This window comes from Mustelus asterias, chromosome 6 (genome assembly GCF_964213995.1).
Source record: "Mustelus asterias chromosome 6, sMusAst1.hap1.1, whole genome shotgun sequence".
NCBI classification, from domain to species: domain Eukaryota; kingdom Metazoa; phylum Chordata; class Chondrichthyes; order Carcharhiniformes; family Triakidae; genus Mustelus; species Mustelus asterias.
The window spans coordinates 82,340,842-82,362,311 of record NC_135806.1 but is presented as its reverse complement, the minus strand read 5'-3'; the positions used below and the strand labels follow the sequence as shown (position 1 = coordinate 82,362,311).

The 21,470-nt window shown below is 42.2% G+C and overlaps 1 protein-coding gene across 5 annotated transcripts in view; it reads right to left on the bottom strand.

Moving 5' to 3' along the window:
* sema6a (sema domain, transmembrane domain (TM), and cytoplasmic domain, (semaphorin) 6A) overlaps positions 1-21,470 on the bottom strand; it is a 98,089-nt gene that overhangs the window by 14,817 nt on the left and 61,802 nt on the right. For 2 of the 5 annotated variants that reach the window (XM_078214626.1, XM_078214624.1), the window contains exons 10-18: positions 17,735-17,952; positions 16,725-16,856; positions 13,607-13,762; positions 10,558-10,731; positions 6,371-6,511; positions 6,092-6,169; positions 3,463-3,521; positions 2,405-2,425; positions 2,161-2,211 (exon numbers count right to left, since the gene is read on the bottom strand). In XM_078214626.1, coding sequence (XP_078070752.1) covers positions 2,161-2,211; positions 2,405-2,425; positions 3,463-3,521; positions 6,092-6,169; positions 6,371-6,511; positions 10,558-10,731; positions 13,607-13,762; positions 16,725-16,856; positions 17,735-17,952 — 1,030 coding nt within the window. Of the gene's footprint in view, positions 1-55; positions 218-2,160; positions 2,212-2,404; positions 2,426-3,462; positions 3,522-6,091; positions 6,170-6,370; positions 6,512-10,557; positions 10,732-13,606; positions 13,763-16,724; positions 16,857-17,734; positions 17,953-21,470 lie in introns of all 5 variants that reach the window. The other 3 variants (XM_078214622.1, XM_078214623.1, XM_078214625.1) reach the window with 3 other exon arrangements.

Genomic DNA, 21,470 nt, shown 5'->3' with positions numbered 1-21,470 from the left:
CAGCTACCCTGTCATTTATCCCCATCACAGGAAATAAGTGCTTCCAAGGCCTTACCGTTGGTATCATGGTGATTGTGTGGAGGGTTGGCCATGTACGGGTCTATGCTTTCTGAGGACGCAACAACATTCTTCTGATCCAGCATCCGCCCATGGGCATCATAACCCTCCTTAATTGCTGTAGGAGGGGTGGTAGTGGAAAAGGCAGAACTGAAGTGGCCTGTCATTATTGTAAACACAGTCAAGGTCATTCTATTCTACTCAGACTAAGAATCTGAACTTTTCGGTTAAGTCAGGAAAAAAAAAGCAACATCTGCTCTAGTACAACTCAATTGTCTTTTTATTTTACATCAAATAAACTTAATCTACTTTTCTTCTTTCACATTGAATCTGCAGTGAGGAATGTAGGCAACAGTGACAACTTATACCCAGCCTGCGGCACATTGTATCAGTGTGACAGAAGCTCAGAGTAACAATGACAGCAATAGAAGTTCTCTTTGAAAGACGGAGAACTGCTTACTTTAAGGATTGTTAACTATGATTTTGCCACATAATTGTGCTCTAGTCCGCCAGGCCTAATCATTAAAAGGGATTTATTTTGCTTGATGCTACAGGCTGAAAGATCACTCTGACAGGAGCATTTCATTATGACCATCAACTGTGACAGGATATATTGCTTTAGCAGCCGACCTTATTAGTGTAACTCGAGGGTGCATTTATATTACAGGAAAAAGAATCGGGGGTGGGTGGAACAGCTTGCATTGTTAATGCCTCGTTTTACGAGGTAGACCATTCTTTGCGAAACAAATTGGAGGGAAAAATGCACATCCTGGTTAAAAGACAATTGCCTGAAGTGTTGTCTTCCTACAAACATGCTATAATGTTCACCTATGGTGGATTGTAACTTAAAATTTTCAGCGCGCATAAATTCTACTTTGTAACAGCACAGAACTATTACTTGAGGTCAAGGGCAATATGATTAACTATTAAAATTAATCTGACTTTAACACTGTTGCTCAGTGTTTCCCCTTTATTTCTCCCAATGTTATATGGGAATCTGTCCACCTCTTTATAGCCCTTCCATTAATATAATGTCAAAAATTCAGAAAAAAAGACTTAAGAAGTACAAAATGCTGATTTGTATAGACACAAAAACTCCAGTATACAATAAAAGGATGTTCCAATAAGAAGTCAACAGAATAGGTAAGAAAGCCATGATTTTTTTGAAACTGTTCAGCTCTTAACTTCCTTAGTCGGCAAGTGCCAACATGGGAGCCCTACAGATCAGGCAAACCATTGTCCTTTGCTGAGTTCATGTTTATCATTTGCAGTGCTACAATTCATCTTATTGCAATTGGGTTTGGAGGGCAGAAGATGAATCAAAAGGCAGATTTCTTGCTCCTGATAATTATTCAGCAGCCCCTCCTAAACAGTGCAATGTGTGTGAATGTCCCCGGAGACAGTATTGAATCGCCTTTGCTGTTCTCCATGAATGAATAGCCTGCCAACTGTCTGGACTCACACATGAAGTATGGGCACTTGAGCAAGAATCTGTGCTTGCAGGAGAGACAGGAGGGAAAAGGGAAGAAATCGATAGGACGGAGGAGGGATAATAAAGCTTAGTGGCTTAGTATATTATAATCTCAGCTGCTGACAGACAAAACTCATGGCTTCACTTCATATTCTTCCATTAATGTCCGGAACAATCCAAAGGTATGGTCTTTCCCAGGACTCTATTTGTAGCAAGTTTTGACTTAAATAAATCTCTTTTAGGGGTTCATGTATTTTCTAAAACTTTGAGAACAGCGTCACACACAAGGAAGGATCAAATATTGTAGAACTTAGGATAGCATATAATCAGCATGCCCATGTATGTATATGTGCAATGTATTAGACAAAATAGTGCTGTTTATCATCAATCAAGGACAGCCACTATGATAAAGCACTACAAATGCTCTAATCAGTAGAACCTTGGGTCTAATATCATGCAACTGTCTACAAAAAGCTAATTAGAAAAGTTGAACATTAAATACAAAAGACAGACAAAGAAACAAAGTAACGAACAGCTAAATGATCTACATCGGAGGAAGGATTGATTCAAGGTTAAAATAAGTGCATTCTAGAATAAAGTCAATAAAATTGGGTTACAAAAAAAACACTGACCATGTATTGTATCACGAGACATTTCATGGCCTTGTGGAGTGGTTGAAAAGTCTAAGAGGAAAACAATGGCGGAAATGAAAACAAAATGCCTCAAAAGAAGGAAGGGGAATAAAAGATAACAGCAATAAAGCATCTTGAACATAAATACCATGGATAAAGTATAATCAGGAATTGGGAAAGGCACAGCATGAACTAAATGCTCATGTCACCAATTAATCAAACAACAGAATCAAGGCAGACTTACCATTCAGTGCCACAAAGGAGTCTGCAAAAAACAAGAAGGAATAGGTGTCAAAATGGCAACCTCAACACAATCAGCTCATTCAGGATTACATAATATTTGTTAACAATTTGTAAGGTTTCTTTTTGCAAATGAAAAGCAATGGAATAATTAGATAGGATTTGCAAATCAATTTATAAATAGAACTGTGTTACATGAGGCATTTCAAAAGTAACAGAGAATATAACAATTCAGAACTAGTAAAAGGAAGAGGCAACAGCATTGTTTGGAACTCAGTGCCTGTACAGACTGCTTCATATATTTAAGATTTGCCTAAACCACACTAATGCCAATCTTTCACCAGGAGCTAGTTTGCTAAGTGAATAATACAAATATTTTTATACAGTCGAAGATTTTGTCGTCTATTTGTTGTAAATGTACATTCTTTATGTACCAGAAACCACCAAATAACAGAGTCTGAGAGGTACAGAATAAGGGATTCCACAGGCATCCTTTCTCTACCAAGGTATTTTGAAAAAAATGGTAAAAGAGAATCTCCCATTTACAATAATGTTTTAGATTACTTTTTTGAATACAGTAAGCTGGTAAAGAGTATTTATATTTAAGACCTTCTCAAACAATCTCCTTTAGTCAAGGCATAATATTTACAAAAATATGAAAGGTTACCATTTTGTCTGTAATTTTTTGGTCATCGTATAGTTTACTTTTACTCTTAAGACAATTATCTAATAAATTGCAGAAAAAGGGTTATTCTCTCGTGGGAGTGCTCTTAGTCAGAATTAACATTAAACTATCCTGTGTTGTCCACTGAACTGCAAAAACAACAGTTAAAATTGTACTTGGCACCTTATAATATTGTAGTAAGTGCCAAGTAATAGGCTTGTGTCAATGAGTGAGTAGTGATCTTCAAAGATTGCAATTTACACATTAAGATATTTCCCTTAATGTACTTTCACACCGTTAGAAATGATCTATAACACAAACACTATCCTTTTGAAATAATATTGCAGCAGGGACATCAAAAAAGTATATTAACCCAACAAAAATACAGGTGAGCTTACTTTGGCAATCTCCCAGACCATCTGTGTTGCCATGTTCAATGTCTTGCTCAAATGGTGACCTACATAATACAGGGAGGCACATCCAAAGGTTACAAACAGTAAAATAATACATATTAGCACACAAAACTGAAATGTGGTGTTCGGTTCATGCTTTGGTTGGAATTTTTCATTGTCCAGCATGAGGGACCCTCATATCAAAATAATCTGACCTCTGCAAGTGCTGGTTAGGTGATCTCAACTGAGGCCAAGGTAAGAGCAAAATTCTTCTTCCTGTCTCTAGGCTGGAGGGAGCGTTGTGGGGAAAGGGCAGAATGAACCAGGTAGGATCGTTGTTTGTGACTGGACCTTAATGATGTCCTGCCTCCAAGCTCTAAAGTGGGGTTAGTATGGGGATGCATTGAAACAACTCTGCATTATAGATCTCTAACATATTTCTGATTCATACAACTGTTAAATAAAGTGTGCAGCATCACTAGCAAGGCACAGTGTGCTCGGACATAAGTTTGTTGAGTACTGGCTTGTCTTCAGGGTAGAATATGCACAACAAATTCTACATCCTAAACACTGCAACTTGCCAGAACTCCTGCATCTAAATGGAAATACACTAATGTCACATACAACAGGACAGGTTTTAAAGAACTGGCTTATAGTCAAGGCCAGAACTAAGGCACTGATGTAATGTTTTCATGGGAAAAAGGATAGAATTGGCTAACATGCTAAAAGCACCAGAGAAATCCTGGAAATTAAATTTGGTGCATATGGTTTAAAATGTTGGCTGCACATCATTTGCTTTTAGGATGCTAAACAGCCTCTAAGCCTGCAATATTGCAGCAAGGAAATCCATGCTCACTCTGAACAGGGAGTGCATCACCAACCATATTGATAAAGGCTTGTATATCAGTGTGGAGTTAGGCCTTTATATGCTAACAGTCTGTTACTCTTGACAACTCATTGGTTCTATATAAGTGAATCTCAAAGCCCAATATCATGCCTCATCATTCAAGCACTAAGGAATGGTTCCTGCTCCACTTGTGTTCCCAAAAATAGACATGGTCAAACTTCTGGGCTTATATGTTGTACTTGTGCCCTTCTAATATGGGGGTTAATAAAAATGTTAATTTATAATAAAAGATTGAATAACAAGATAAGGAATGTTTGGTTACTGCTGTAAGTCACTGGTACAAGATACTGTGCCATTTAGAATGGTTACATATTAACGTACAGAAATTTGCCCTTCATTTGATTGTGTGTGCATTGTTGGAAAAACTCCTGTGGTTAGAGTTGGATCTGTGTCTGTGGGCTGTCAGTTTGCCAAGCTCCTGATTTCAACTGTGCTCTAAATAAAACCTGTGTGCTTACCTACTGGAGGGTGTAAAATCAGGTGGCAAAGTGCCACTATACTGTTTCAGCAGTGCTCTGACCTGGTACTGCAGGATATGTATTGCCTACCATGCTGTTACAGGTGGAGTATAGGCTGAATACATCTACAGAGACTGGGAGTATGACACTCACAATAAAAGCTTTTAAAAATGTTTTTAAAAATGCATTATTTCATGGGACGTGAGTATCACTGGCTAGACCAGCATTTATTTCCCACTCCTGATTGTCCTAAGTGGTGCTGAGCTTCCTTGAACCACTTCAGTCCATGTGATGTAGAAATAGTAGATACCTACAGTATCCTTAGGAAGGGAGATCTAGGATTTTGACCAGTGGCAACGAAGAAATGACAATATAGTCCCAAGTCAGGGTGGTGTTCGTCTTGGAGGGGAACTTGCAGGTGGTGGTGTTCCGATGAGTCTGCTGATCTTTCTCTTCTAGATGGTAGAAGTTGCAGGTTTGGAAGAGGTTATCAAAGGAGCCTTGGTGAATTGCTACAGTGCATCTTGTAGATTGTATACACTGCTGTCACTGTGCGTTGGTGGTGGAGGGACTGAATGTAGTTAAGGTGGTGGATGGGCTGCCAATCAAGCAAGTTGCTTTGTCCTGGACAATGTTGGGCTTCAGTATGGTTGAATGTTGGAGCTGCACTCAACCACACAAGTAGAGAGTATTTCATTACATTCCTGACTGTGCCTTGCAGATGGTGAACAGGCTTTAGGGAGTCAGGAGGTTGAGTTACTCGCCACAGGATTCCCAGGCTCTGACCTGCGCTTGCAGCCACAGTATTTATATGGCGAGTCCAGTTTAGTTTTTGTAATTCCAGGATGATGATGGGGGGAGGGGGGGCAGGATTCAGTGATGGTAATGTCATTGAATGTCATGGGAAGATGGTTTGATTCTCTCTTGCTGGAGATGTCATTTCCTGGCATTTGTGTGGTGCAAATGTTGCTTGCCACTTATCAGCCCATGCCTGAATATCGTTGTGGCTTGTTGCATATGGATACGGACTGCTTCAGTATCCTAGGAGAGCAACCAACTAATTTCCTGCTATTAGTGGGTGACATTCCATACTCCAAGAGAAGTCTGGGGACATACAACAAACACTTTTACACTATTCACTGCAAAAGGTGAACACTTGCTAAAAAGACCTTGAGCTTTTGTTTGGTCAGCCTCACTGTTACTTGCTTAACTTCTCTGGTCAAAGAGCTTCGCTCATTCACCTCTTTGTTCTTTAAAAGGGACCACTTACTTAGTTGCAGATGTTAGCTGTGCACACAATCCCTCCTTCAACCAACCACAGTAGGGGTCTCGAGAAGCAACACATGTCCTGGGGAAGAGACAAAAAAACTTCAAATGCATATTCTGGTCATCATTCATGAAAATCACAGAAGGAGAAAACCTGCCCCATCTCCCCCAAATAGCTTCACCCTGACATCTGGCCTTCATGTTGTTTCAAAACCCAATTGCCTGCAATTTGGAAAGCAAACTTTTAAAAACCACACGTACCAGTGGAACATCCTCAACTCACTTTTTGCATTTGCTGTGACGTTCACATCGAGCGAGAGGCACCCTCACAACACAAGTGGAGAATGCCACAAAGAGAGAGTTGCTGGGCTTATCAAGCTGCATACCGACAATTCTTCTATCTTCCACACCATCAACGCTGCACCTAGCACAGAAGGGCAAAATTGACATTAGCGGAATTACACCCTACACATAGAGATTGTGATTTAGTATGTCAGTCATCAATCTAACCTTTCACAAAATATCTCTGCCACCATTAAAGCATTGCTACTTCCAAGTGTTACAAGCATTCATGCAGCACTTGGCACACAGTTACATTTATCTGTAGAAGCATTCCAGGCTTTAAAACAAGGTTTGCCATAATTCTCACCTCTTCTCGCCTGTAAGCACTCAGTGGTTCCATTTCCCTGGGTGTTAGCTGCGCTCTTATGTTATATTGTTACATTATTCATAAAGAGCTAGGAACCAATTGTTATGTGATTATATATCCCGGGTGTCACATTCACTGTCACATTGCAGTCACGTGTCACATATCATTGCATCAGCTGATCAGTCCACCAGCAAGAACGGCAAGAAATACACTTGATTGAAGCTCCAACACTTTGAATCTGTTTGACTATTTCAAACTTTTGGGAACAACAAGTCGTAACACTCCAGTTCCTCAATCTTAGGGTCTATGCATTCAGTTGCCTGGTCAGGTTTCATAAATCATAGAACCATAAAGCGCAGAAGAGGCCCTTCAGTCCATTGAGTCTGCACCGACACATTAGAAACACCTGAACTCTAACATGCCCTTTCACTTCAGAGATCTGTGGACAAACACGCCAAGGTCTCTTTGTTCCACAGAACTTCCTAGTGTCCCACCAGTCATTGAATCCTTCCTTGCCAAATTATTCTTTCCAAAGTATATCACTTCACACTTTTCAAGGTTAAATTCCATCTGCCACCTATCCGCCCATTTGACCCATCTATATCTTCTTGTAGCCTAAGATACTCCGCCTCAATGTTAACCATCCAGCCAATCTTTGTGTCATCTGCAAACTTACTAATCCTACCCCCCACATAGTCATCTATGTTGTTTATATAAATGATGAATAATAGGGGACTCAACACAGATCCCTGTGGTACGTCACTGGACACTGGCTTCCAGTTTCTAAAGCAGCTTTCTGTCATCTCCCACTGCCTCCTACAACTGAGTAAGAAGTCTCACAACATCAGGTTAAAGTCCAACAGGTTTATTTGGTAGCAAAAGCCACTAGCTTTCGAAGCGCTGCTCCTTCATCAGGTGACTCACCTGATGAAGGAGCAGCACTTCAAAAGCTAGTGGCTTTTGCTACCAAAGAAACCTGTTGGACGTTAATCTGGTGTTGTGAGACTTCTTACTGTGTTTACCCCAGTCCAACGCCAGCATCTCCACATCATCCTACAACTGAGCCAATTTTGAATCCACTTTATCAAATTACCCTGTATCCCATGTGAATGTATCTTCTTTACAAGTCTCCCATGTGGGACCTTGTCAAAGGCTTTGCTGAAATCCATATAAACTACATTGACTCCACTACCCTCGCCTACACACCTGGTCACCTCCTCAAAAAATGCAATCAGATTTGTTAGGCATGACCTTCCTGTGACGAAGCCACGCTGACTATCCCTGATCAATCCTTGCCTCTCCAAGTGGAGATAGATGGTCTCCTTCAGAAGTTTCTCCAATAGTTTCCCTACCACTGACATGAGACTCACTGGTCTGTAGTTCCCTGGTTTATCTCTACAACCCTTCTTAAATAGTGGAATCACATTAGCTGTTCTCCAGTTGCCTGGCACCCCCCCCCCCCCCCCCCCCCCCCGTGGCCAGAGAGGAATTGAAAATTTTGGTCAGAGCCCCTGCAATCTCCTCCCTTGCCTCCCACAGCAGCCTAGGGCACAATTCATCTGGATCTGGAGATTTATCCACTTTTAAGGCTGCCAACACCTCTAAAACCTTGTCCTTCCCTGTGTTAATTTGCTCAAGAACCTCACAGTCTCTCTCCCTGAATTCTATACCATTGTCCTCATTCTATTGGGTGAAGATAGATGTGAAGTATTCATTCCAATACTGCCAATGTCCTCTGACTCCACCCACTAATTGCCTCCTTCATCCCTAATGGGCCCCACTCTTTCCCTGGTTATCCTCTTCCCATTGATACACCTATAGAATATCACTACTTTTATCAGCCAGAGCTTTCTCATATCTTCTCTTTGCATTCCTAATTGCTTTCTTAAGCTCTATCCTACACTTTCTGTATCTCACGAATGCCTCTAATGATTTGCTCCCCCTGTACTTTTTAAAAGTCTTTCTTTTCCTTCTAATTGTATCCTGAATACCCCTGGTTATCCATGGTTCCCTGGGCTTGTTATTCCTACCTATCACCCTGGAAGGAACATGCTGGACTTGCACCCTTTTTGAATGCCCCCCACTGCTCTTCTGTAGATTTTCCCATTAGTAGCTGTCCCCAGACTACCTTGGCCAGATCCTGTCTTATTTTGTTAAAATCCGCTCTCCCCCAATCCAAAACCTTTTTTGCAGCTCATCTATCTCCTTGTCTATAACAAGCTTAAATTGTACCATGTTGAGATCGCTATCACTAAAATGCTCCCCCACCACCACCTCAACCACCTATCTGACTTCATTCCCCAGAATTAGGTCCAGCACAGTTCCTTCCCTTGTTCGACCCTTCACATACTGATTTAATAAGTTCTCCTGTACACATTTCAAGAAATCTACTCCATCCAAGCCCTTAACACTATGTATATCCCAGTTAATGTTGGGAAAGTTGAAATCACCTAATAAAATAACCTATTGTGCTTCACTGTCTACTCAATCTTCAGGAGGTGAAATTGCAACTAAGCCTGATGCTACCATCGCCCAATTTCCATTTACTTAAGACATTCCAACAGAAGCAGGACTGTTGGCTCATTTGTCTTTGCCAAGTCTGAAGTTTACCGAGGTTAACAGTAGTAATCCCAACTGGGATCAGTTAGCTTAACATATATCGGAGATTGAACTTGGGATCTTACTAATGTATGTGAGTGAGTACATTACCAAGCTGTGTCATTACAGAAATTATTGATAAAACTACACAACATTTCACTCAATTTGAAGCAACAGTTGGGGTGGGATGAGGTGTGGTATACATAGTAATGTCACTGGATTTGTAATCCAGAGGCCCAGGCTAATACTTTGGGGGCATGGGTTCAAATCCCTCATGGCATTCCTCACGTGGAGTTTAAATTCATGAAGTTAAATCTGGGCTCAGTAATGGTGACCATGAAACAATCATCAATTGTTGTAAAAACCCATCTGGTTCACCAACATCTTTTAGGGAAGGAAATCTGCCATCCTCACCCAGTTTGGCATATGACATTTGACTCCAGATCCACACAATGTGGTTGACTCCAAAGTGCCTGGAGAAATGACTGAGCAATTGCCACTCAGTTCAAGGGCAATTAGGGATGGGCACAAATACTGGCCTTGCCAGCGGTGCCCACATCCAATGAAAGATTTTTCAAAAACAGCTGCAGTAAAGTAATGTTTGATGAGCTTTCCTATTTTGATTAAAAGAACAAAGCCTTGATTTTAACTCAGAGCACAAGTTCAGCAAGTGGGGGGCAGGGTGACTGCCAAGCTGGAGTGGGGCCCGAATCATTTTACCTCCCAGGCTCATCCCGATCTTGGCTGTAAATCCCCCAAGTAATGCTGACATAAATCCACCCTTGGCCATCGGGCTGGAATGAGATGACCGGACACTGCTGGCGATCAATGGAGAATGGTCCCTGGAATTCAGGCAGAAGCTGTGCGAGTTGGGGGAGCATTTGGTTATAATCAGAGTGGGGCGGCGGGGGCCCAGGCTCCTTCCAGCCCACAAGAAAAATAAACTTTAAATAAAATTAGCTTCCCAGCATGCTCCTGCTGCGTGAGGTTTTGCAGGCAAGGCATGACTGCTTGTTAAAATTGCTTTGGAGTGCTAATAACAAAATACTATAGGCCTAAAATAGGCCTCAACTGCACTCCCAAAGTGTGCGCATTAAAATAGTGTGGAACAGGAGTGCAGTACAAACAACATTGCCTGATTTTACCTGCCCTGTTCTTGTCAGGTGTGGGTTTTTAAAAATCTTTCTGCTTCAATCCCAACTGTGAGCTTGAGATGGACCTACTTCTCTACATTGTAGATGTTAATCTCCTCCAGGAAGATGCTGTCATTGATGGACCCCATGTTTGCTTTGGCCAGAAACTTCAAGATGATTCCTTTTTCTGACCCGAGAAAGACAACAGTGTAATTCTGGTAGGGACCCGCAGCAGTATCCACAGCAATTCTGGTCAATCGATACCTGTTGAAAAAAAACAAATCAGCTGGTTTCATTTACTTTATTATTACACTGGGCTGCATTGTGAACCTAACTGTACGGGACGTGAAGAGGGAACTAATTTTTAAAAAGTATATTGTAGTATCCTTTCAAATTTGGTCTTTTATCATTACACAGCAATGAAGTAAAAACATACTACGCCAAGAATGCAATGGAAAAAGGTTAAGCAACAGCAAGTTGAAGATGATGAGACCAAAATGAAGTGGATTTGTTAAGAATATAACAGAGAACTTTTGCTAATGTATAAACTATCAAGTTCATTCTTCTAACCAAGTTAGTTCCCATTTAACAGTAATGTGCAGACTTAAGAAACAGACAAGCTTTCTTTTGTTCACCTACACTGGCAGACCGACAGAACTTAAGAAGAAAGCTTCTCTTTAAAACATCTGAATACATCTATATCAAGGGCTGCATTGTTCAACCCATGAAATATGATTTTTATAGAACTGCTCTTTCTCTATATATGGGCATAACAGTGCACTCACTGTTAAACTCTTCCCAGCTGTGCTGCCTTCAACCAAACTGCACAGAAAGTCACGCACTAAACAAACATTTCCCTAGCACCCACACTGCTACCAATGAACAGTAGCTCACACAAATCAGCTGAAACCAGGATCTGTGCTCACAGCCAGAACAACAGAACCCCCTTAGAAAAAAATTAAAATGAAAACATCAGAAATGTATCGAAGGTCAAACAGACTCAAAAGGGAAACAGATTAATTGGTGGGAAATGTGGATCGGTAGAGCCTGTTGTTTGGGCACCATGATTGCTGATTGGGGTTCAAAATAGGGTCCGAGGCATGCAAGCAAGTTTCTGGGGTGAGTTGTACCAGACGCCAACTTGGTGAGGGTGTTGGTGTGAGTGCAGTCAAACAGCCACTGTAAGTGGGCAGGCAGAACAAGGAGCCGCAGAGCAGGCAGATCATGGGCAGGATTCTCCCACCTCCCAGCTGCATGTTTCCCAGCGGTGGAAGGCGGTGTGCTGTTCGCTAGCAGTGGGATTCTCTGGTCCCGCTGCTGTCAATGGGATTTCCCATTGATGTCACCCCAGGCGGCTGCGAAACCCACATATGGGGGCGTGCTGCTGGCGGGACCAGAGAAACCCGCTGGCATGAACAGCCGGAGAATTCTGGCCCAGATAGCAATCAGTGTGATTTGGTGCCAGCACAGATCATTTGGAGCTCATTCTTTCAACTAATGCTGAACAAACATTCAGCATCAAGAAGGTGTTCCTACCATGGCTTATGAAAGGGATCATCATTACTTAGTTGATTTCTTCTGGGTTTTGCTAGAATTCTACAAGTGTTTGGTGCTTTCTATCTTTGCTTCAAGTTGCAAAAATCTTCAGGGAGGGGTGCGGCAGGTGCTGAAGGACTTTTTGCTGACTTCGGATGTCTGTGCAAACCAGCTGTTCCCAGACATGGGTGCACTACCATGCACTTTCCTTAGAATCAGTATGACTTAATGAACAGAGGCCATGGAAAGCAGGTCAAACTACTGGAAGAGGGAGGATGAGGAGGAGGAGGAGGAATGGAAGGGCTCTCAGCAGGAGATCATATCCACCCAGGGTGTTCAGCGAGCAATTCTCCAACCTGGACTTTGGTGAGCGACACTGTGTGAGAAGCTTGTACTTCTATTAGGACACGTTCACTGAAATTGAAACCTGCTGTGTCCATAACTGCAACCACAGAGCTGGGCAAGGACAGCAATGCTCATGGTTGTGAAGGTGACACTGGGAAGGAATTCTTTATGTACCCAGCTCCTTTCAGTCTGGAGTTCTTGGCGATATCTTACAGTTTGTCATCTACAGTTGCATCAGTGACACTATTCATTGAGAGCTAACCAGGTTTTGTTCTTACCGAAACAGGCAAAGCAAGCAGGTGGCAGTAATCACAAACCCAATTCCCCATTCACCAACTGTCCCACATGTTACCTTCACTCTCTCACTGACCATTATAACATCCGCTTGGTCATAATGAAATAATAAAAATGACTACAATATAAACATTCCAAATCAAATTTATCAATCAAGCCATTCTCTTTTGCATATAAGCATCGACTAATCAGTGTTTAGCATTGCTGCCTCACAGCTCCAGGGACCGAGGTTCAATTCTGGTCTTGGGTGACTATGTGGAGTTTGCACATTCTCCCCATGTCTGCGTGGGTTTCCTCCAGCTGCTGCCGTTTCCTCCCACAGTCCAAAGATGTGCAGGTTAGGTGGATTGGCTATGTTAAATTGCCCCTCAGTGTCCAGTGATGTGTAGTTTAGGGGGATTAGTGGGGTAAATATGTGAGGTTACAGTGTCGGGGTCCAGGTGGGATGCTCTGTTGAAGCAGGGTCGAATGGTGTGCTTCTGAACTGTAGGCTATGATTCTATGAAGTGCCTGTTTTCCCTTTACCTGTTCTACTGCTCCTATGCAGTGCTATTCCAGTGGCTGCAAAATGACTGGTGCTGATTTTCAGCGGATGAGATTGCAGATGGCAATCTGTGGACTATACCAACATTGCATGGGCAGCATCAGTTTAGACTGGCTGGCTGATAGTCAACAGCATGGGGAGTGTTTGGAGGATGAATGCAGTCAACCTGAGAGAGGGCAGCAAGTTCATGCTCCAGGGAGCCACTGCCGCTGCCCAAAGCAAGCGCTTCAGCAATTCTCAGTGATTCCTGGCGTGCACTGCCTACTTAATAGAATAGATAAAAATAAAAATAATTAACTGCAGGCAGGATAAGCTCTTTTCAAGCACTGAAGCTAATTCTTAATTTGGGGAATAATGCCAGAACAAAAAAAAGAGATTGCAGTACATTTAAGTTAAGATTGAATATGAGCAACCACTGACCTGACCATTGTCCTCAAAAACCACGGCCTATTGTCAATTGAAGGTACCGCTTCATCCAGAAGAGGGTGGGTTTTAATGAAGTTTAGCGTATCATCTGGGAATCCGTTGGAGGTCCCAAATCGTTCCAGCAATACTGAACCTGCACAAGATCCAGGCCTGTGGAACAGAACAAAGATGAGGATTGTTAAAGAGGGAAAAGGCAGCCAGAAGCAACAGCTTTGCAAAATAGGTGCTTGGTAAACGTTTTGAGGATTATGGTGGCATTCTAAGATGAGGTGGTAAAGGAAATTAAACAGTGTGTCTTGCCCATTAAACTATTCATGCACTTCCTTTGGGTGTTTTAATTTTTCAATGGGGCTTGAAGACTGCTTTCTTCTGTTGCACTTGGAACCCTACCAACTGCTCAGCTAATTCACACTACGGCGGCTGTGCTCAAGAAAAAAGCGTACAACCCAAGGAATTTCTTGTGAACAATTACTAAACTTCCAACCACGATGTACACCGTGTTCTTTTAAAATATTTATCCAGGTCATCATTTATACTGTTAATTATTTATCAAATAAACTAGATGATTCCCATTGTGAACTATAATTGATGTCCCATTTTATATATGAAGCTGAAAGTAAAGAGACTAATTGCTTGTCAAATACTGTGGAACACCAGTTCTCATTAATGGAATTTTATCAATTCTTTGCTCTGTTATCCAACAGTAGGCAATGACCTTTATTAAGTTAAATAGGCTAACGTCACTGCAGGAAACAATCAGAGAAGAATTTTAAACATGCGCCGAGCATTTGTATATGCATTCGCCACAATATACTTTTGCAGCCTGATTTAGGGACGTAGTTGTTTATGGAGTGCTCTACATTTGTTATACAAGCTAATGGATTTTTTGTGTGGTCAAAATACTATTAAAACCCTGAAAATGTTGGTCTAATTCAGCCATTGCCTGGTCAACATTTTATCCTTCAACCAAGATTGTTAAAAAAGATATTACCTGGTCATTTATCTCAATATTATTTGTGGAATCTTGCTGTGCATAAATTGTCTGCTGCAGTCCCTATATTACAGCAGTGGCTTCATTGACTGAAAAGCATATAGGACATCCTGAGACCATGAAAGGCATGAGATGAATGGGCCGGGATTCTCCCAAAGACAAATAAGTGCCCAATGGGAGGGAAAACAGAAGACTTTCCCGCCCATATTTTGCACGTACTTACCTGAACTATTATTTGACAGAGTGCCTCAGGGGGATTTGTGCCAGTACGTGGGAGGTGGGGGAATGGGGCCTCATCCCACAAGCCCACACCCCCACCTCCATGGCCAGCCCTGACATCTCCCCTCCACTCCCCCGACCCCCATCCCCGATGGCCATCCCTGACACCCTCCCATGGCCAATCCCGATTGCCTCCTCACTCCCTCCCCCATCGATCCCATTGCAGAGTGGCAGCAGTTCCCACCCCACCACCCCCCACGAGGCTCTGCGCCCCCCCCCCCCAGTAGGCTCTGCCCCCCCCCCCCCCAGTAGGCCCCGTCCCCTCTGTCACCGTCCCCTTGATACTACTGTGGTGAACCATAGATGGTTACCACTATGGGTACTTGTACATATGTTACTCTTGTTACTGTTGGGGTGCATCAACTACCCAGTGCTCGGTGGGCAATGCCAGTGTGCCCATTGGGCAGTGCCAGGCTGGCACTTGCCAAGAGGCACCTCCCTTGCCCCCAAAATCCTGGGGGGGGGGGCTCACTGGCCTCTATCCCCACCAGTGGGGTGAGCATGTCTCTTTCCCATTGGTGGAGAGCAGTTGTAAACCCCGTTGGTGGGAACCTCTCCTGGCAGGAGGGGAGACGCTAGCAGGCCCAGAGACTACCGTCCTGGGCCCACTAATCATATAGAAATAACTATTTCCATCCGGTAATTAGCCCTGCACCCATTTTCAGTGCGGAGCTGATTTAGTGAAAAAAAGGGCTTGGGAGACTTGTGATCAGCCAGACGCCAGTCACGAATCCCGCTAAAGGCTACCCACTGATGTCTCCTGGCCTGCTGCGCTACTTGAGAAGTGCAGCGGGCCGGAGAATCCCAGCCACGTTCTTTCTTGTTGCATTAGAGGTTTCTTGTTTTCCCAGTGAGAGTGCAGAGAACACAGACTGAACTCTTGCTTTGACTATCATTCTCTTGTGTAGGCAGGGTTCTGTAGCTTTCAGTCATCAGACATATTGTGTTGCACAACAACCAAGAACCTTATTACAAGCAAGAAGACAAATTAGTAGAGCACAGTTCAGCCACAGAGGAATGCAATTCCCATCAATAATGCATGGTGTGGTATCACCAGTAGTCATTGAGCCTACACTCTGACCCACCTCATCTAAAAGAAAGCAGTTTAAGTGGAAGTAACCTAAAAAGATTTTATGCACAATTTGAATTCATGTTGTCTCAATGATCTGTGATATGTTATCTCTTTGCATGCTTGGTTTATTTTTATGCGGTATGGTGAAAAAAATCTTTGTTGTGTATATGCAACAATACGTTTATCAGACATAAATGAAAGAAGTGTTTTGTGCTGTGCAGTAATGCCCTCAAACCTAACTTTGAAGATCAAATCAATCTGGCCAATCTTTCATCAAATAAACAGAGTCACAAGGGCAGTTAACTCTACATTTAAACAAAGTCCATGAACGACAATGGAAGCAGATCATTTGTTTCCTGTGACTGGTGCAGGAATCTAAAAGGACCCAGATAAAATTAACCAACTGCAAAGCTTGGTTCAGGTGACAAAACAGTGAACAAATCTGCAGCCCCATTCCTTAATTTTTGTTCAGCATCTTTTGTGTGAGAAAATGTTGTCCTTTCAACTGTTGAAAGCTGAGGGTCGCGTTATGTCCATTGCAAATATGTATTGGAATGGAGAGAATTGTGATTGGCTGCTTACTGAATTATGGAAAAAATCTTGTATTCTCTCTTCAAACAAAATACTTGTGTTCATCTCATCTACTCATTCTACTGGAAAATGAGAAAACCTTAGGGTCACTGACAAGAGGTTTTTATACGGTTTGAATATTTCCAGCTGCTTTTAAAAAAAAATTATTTTAAAATATTTCTTAAAGACAGCCGGTGTACCTTGGCTTAGGAACTCGGTCTTCAGGGACTGGCGTCCATGTGGAATCAGAGGATTTCTGCTCTTTAAATCGACCAGTAAAAACTGTGGCAACGTCCTCCATATCATAAGCACAGACTGCCGAGCCAGGGATACTGCAATGAGACATTTACCAGAAAAACACCGTTCATTCAATAGCCACATAGTAAATCAATCCTTAAACACATTCTCTAAAGTTAGCTTCTTGTTCTGCTACTAAATAATTACTCCATAATGACCCCTCATGCAGCTTGAGTATTCTCTCCCCCTTCCCTTCCCCTACTCCTGTTAACACAGCCCCATGCAGAGGACCTCAGAGTACTGCAATGGTTCATATGTTGTGACAGGCTCTGCTTGTCCTGCAAACTTTCCCAGTCTTTTAGGCTTTTACTTCATCTGTCCCTTGGTCAGAAAATGATGGCCAATTAAGCAATGGAAAAAAAATTAACAAGATAAACTGCTGCAAGTTCTATAAACAAAACAGAACAAAGCAGCAATAAAAAGTCTAAACATTTTAGATTCTAGTCACGCTTGGAAACAGATGCATTGCTTTTGTTCATTGTAGCAGTTAATGCAGCCCAAGAAAAATCCTCAGAGATAGAATGCTACTGACACAACGCAACAAGTTATTTGTGAAGCACCTTTAATGTCAGAAAATGTCTCAAGGTACTTCACAGAGTCATTATAAAATTATGAGAATTATAAAACAGGGATGAGACTGAACAATGTGAATTCGGAAATATTAGTCGTTTTTCTGAAAATGCAAGTGCATACAATTATTTTTTTAAATTTAAAATAACAAGTACCTAGAAGGAGAAAGAAATGGCACGTGATTATCATGTGGTCCAGAAAATGTATTATGGGACCCCAGTAATATTACATTTGACCTGCACTTCAATTCATTGTACTTATTTAAACAAGCAACGTAATTCCAAGATATTCATTCCAACGAATCTTAGTCTGACATCTCAATGTCTCTCTAGAAGACACTTACCTGTTGTAAGGGGTAGAAAATGTTGCTAGAATAACATCACGGCCTTTGATACGGACAACGTCTGTCACTGACTGCAAGATGTTGAAATAAAAGTGAGAGTCCCCAGGTACAGAACAGTTGAGACGGGCCTTCACGAAGGATGTCCACTGCTTCTCCAATACTCTTTGAGAACCTCCCATGTCATTTTTACAGACCCGGGCAACTCTTGGGAAAAGCACCTGAAACAAAACGTAGGCAAGAATTTAAAAATTCCCTTCAGCTCTGAAACAGCCATTTCTGACCTTCAATACATGAGCCCACAATTAAAAATATTGCACAAATTGAATCAGGTCTCCAGTGGGACAGCATAAGAGTTCGCAGCTATGCTTAATCAAAGAGTGTTTTATGAATTCAGCTTCTGAGGATTGCTGCAAATTATTTTAACAATTAATATTATCTGAAAAGATGTGACCTAAAAGTTAGATACTTTTCCTGAGATTTTTATTTCAGTGAACATGCACTGCAGGCTCAATATAGTGGATCAATTACTTAAAAAAAAATATTGATTTTAAAATACCATTGTTAGAAATAATATTGTGCCTTTAAGAAATGAATTTATATCATGTTTCTTAGAAGGGGTATGTTTAGAATTCAACTCTGTTTACATTGTACTGATTTGTCTGCAACAGGCAGCTCACATGCTGAGAATGCAGGCTAATAATGGATCTTACCTAATGGGCTGGTTGTTTTAATCTGAGTTAATACATTTTTGTTTATTTCTGGTTTTTCCGTGGGGTTTCAGAGTAGGGTACGATTAGATTGATTGACGGAGGCAGAGTTATGTGAACGGAAGGAGCTGAGAGTACAGGGAAAAGCAGGCAGTTTTCTGCTTGGTCCTGAAAGAAATAAAAGGCATCGCTCGCTCTCTCTCTCCGCATCAGAATCTGTCAACGCTCAGTCACTTTTTTTGGAGAGTGGTGAGTTGTGCACCGGTTCTGAGGGGAGTGGGAGTAGTCAGCCGGCTGCAGAGAGCTTGGGCGCCGTTTTGCACGGATGCCCCGATCTCTCGGTGGACTGGGAAACCCCCTCCCACCCCAACACAGAAATTGCACCCCCCACCCCGACACAGACATCGCGCTCCCCACCCCGACATCGCACCCCCCACCCTGACACAGGTCACCTGCATTAGACCCTTCTGATGGGTTCCCCTGCTGGATGCTCAGCATGCCCCCCATCATGGTTTCCTCCAAGACCCACACCTGCATAACCCCCCTTCGCGCATCCCCCCCCCCCCACCCCGTCACAGCCCCCACCCATGCCCCATCCCCTGGCAGCGCTCCTGGTGTACTGCCCAGCCATGCCCTTGACCTCCCAGGAGGCATCACTGGCCCTCCAAGGCACCCAGGCAGTGTTGCTTGTATAAATTACTACACTTAACTGAAGGCTACTGTTAAGTGTAGGTTAAATATAATTTTACTGGAGTATGTCTGAGAGACCGGTGTGGTTAACCTCATTTCTCTTGCCATTAAAATTTTGGAGAAAATTTCTCCCTTTGTCATGCTATGCAGAGCTCATGGTTAATAGACAACAAAATATACAGATGTAGATATAACCATCAGACAGGAGCATGCTGTAAGGATGACATTATTTTAAGGCGTCTCTAATGAATTAGAAATTCTTATTACCAATTCTCAGGGCAAAAACAAATTAGGTATGAGTGCTTTGTAATGTCATCCATTGCGTTAATGAGCACAGAAATACTTCATCATCCTTTCATTTACCCGTTAATGATATTACAAATCTGTTCCTTCTGATTCATATTTACATACCAGGGAAACAAGTTAATTCAATTCACTGTTGTTTTTTGAACACTGACAAAAATGAGCTGTTTCAATTGTGGTCGGAGCCTTCTGCCTCTTCATTGCGGAGGTCCATGAGGATGCTGCAGCTCCTCAAGGTTGATATTTTAGTACAAACGGTAGTTGCATAGTTTCAAATGCTGGAATTATTTTCATGTGGATTGCTTCGTTTTCAGTATGCGTCCAGTTCAACTCAATCCCAGCCACCGCATAGGATTACCATTGACAACTAAATACACCAAGCAGCAAAAGCAATATCACATCTGCAATCTTAGTGACTCTACTTGTGACTAATAAATAAACTTTAACTTTACTACAAAGTAACTGATTTTGGAGCATTATGGGATGCCCAAACAGCATGAAAGGCAATATATAAATGTAAGTTATTTCTGTAATACTGTTTAAATGTAAGCAATATAGTTCTATGCAGTGAGAGGAATGTACATTTTCTATAAGAAATGTACAAAGTATCCCAACAAAGGTAAAGAAAGTGAAAGCAGGATACTTAAAATTGTGATGTCAGAGTTTTTTTATTCACTCATGGGATGTGGGTGTTGCTGGCTGAGCCTTCAAGAGCATTCAAGAGTCAACCAGATTGCTGTGGATCTGGAGTCACACGGAGCCACTTGGGATGGTGGGTCTGTCATATGCGGAGAGACTAAGTCAGTTAAGATTATATTCACTGGAATTTAGAAGAGTGAAAGGGGATCTCATAGAAACTTATAAAATTTTAACAGAGTTAGACAGGGTAGATTCAGAAAGAATGTTCACAATGGCGGGAGTGTCCAGACTTGGGAGTCATAGTTTGAGGATAAGGGGTAAACCTTTTAGAACTGAGGTGAGGAAAAATTTCTTCACTCAGTGGGTGGTGAATATGTGGAATTCACTGCCACACAATGTAGTTGAGGCCAAAACGTTGTCTGATTTTAAGAAGAAATTAGAAATTAGGGGTTAATGGGATCAAGGGATTTGGGGGGGGAAGGCGGGAATCAGGATAGTGAATTTGATGATTAGCATGAATGGCGGAGCAGGCTCGAAGGGCCGAATGGCCTACTCTCTACTTCTAGTTTCTATGTTGGCCAGACTGGGAAAGGGCAGCAGATTTCCTTCCCCAAAGCACATCAGTGAACCAGCTGGGTTTTTACAACAATGGTTTCATGGTCATCATTAAGACTGTTAATTCCAGATTTTTATTAAATTCAAATGTCATCATCTGCTGTGGTGGGATTAGAACCTGGGTCCCCAGAGCATTACCTCGGGTCTATGGATTACTAGTCCAATGACAATATCGCAACACCACTACCTCTCCTAGTAAGTGAAAAGCTCTAAAATTGGTAAATTTACAGAATTAATCCTCAGTGTGCTGAGTAAAACAGGAATCAGGGTGCTATAGCAAGCTTGGATTGAGTAAAAGGCAAAGAGCAAAAGTCATCACGGTTTCTGCTCCTGATCCTACTGGGCATTAGGTGTGATCAGGTTGGGTTCAGCTGTGATACCTGCCATGGCTGCATCATTAGAATCCAACAAACATTGCTCAATTACAGCAGAGAAAGAAGCTATTCAACCCACCTTGTCCATGAGCAACATGCCTAGTCCCACTTTGCTGCCCTTTCCCTGGAACCCTGAATTTGTTTATTCTTTGGGTTCTTATCCAATTCCCTTTTAAAAGCTATAGCTGAAGATGTCTCCACCACACTCTTATAGGTAGCATGTTCAGATCCAAACCACTCCCTCCATAAAAATGCTTTTCTTGATGCCACCACTGATTCTTTCGACATTCGCCTTCAACCTCTGCTCTCTGGTTCCCGCTGACACTATTCAAGTACACAGACCATGAGAGTCAGTTAGTCTTTGGAACTATATCTAACAAGAGTCAAAATATTCCGGAGAGATGGGGA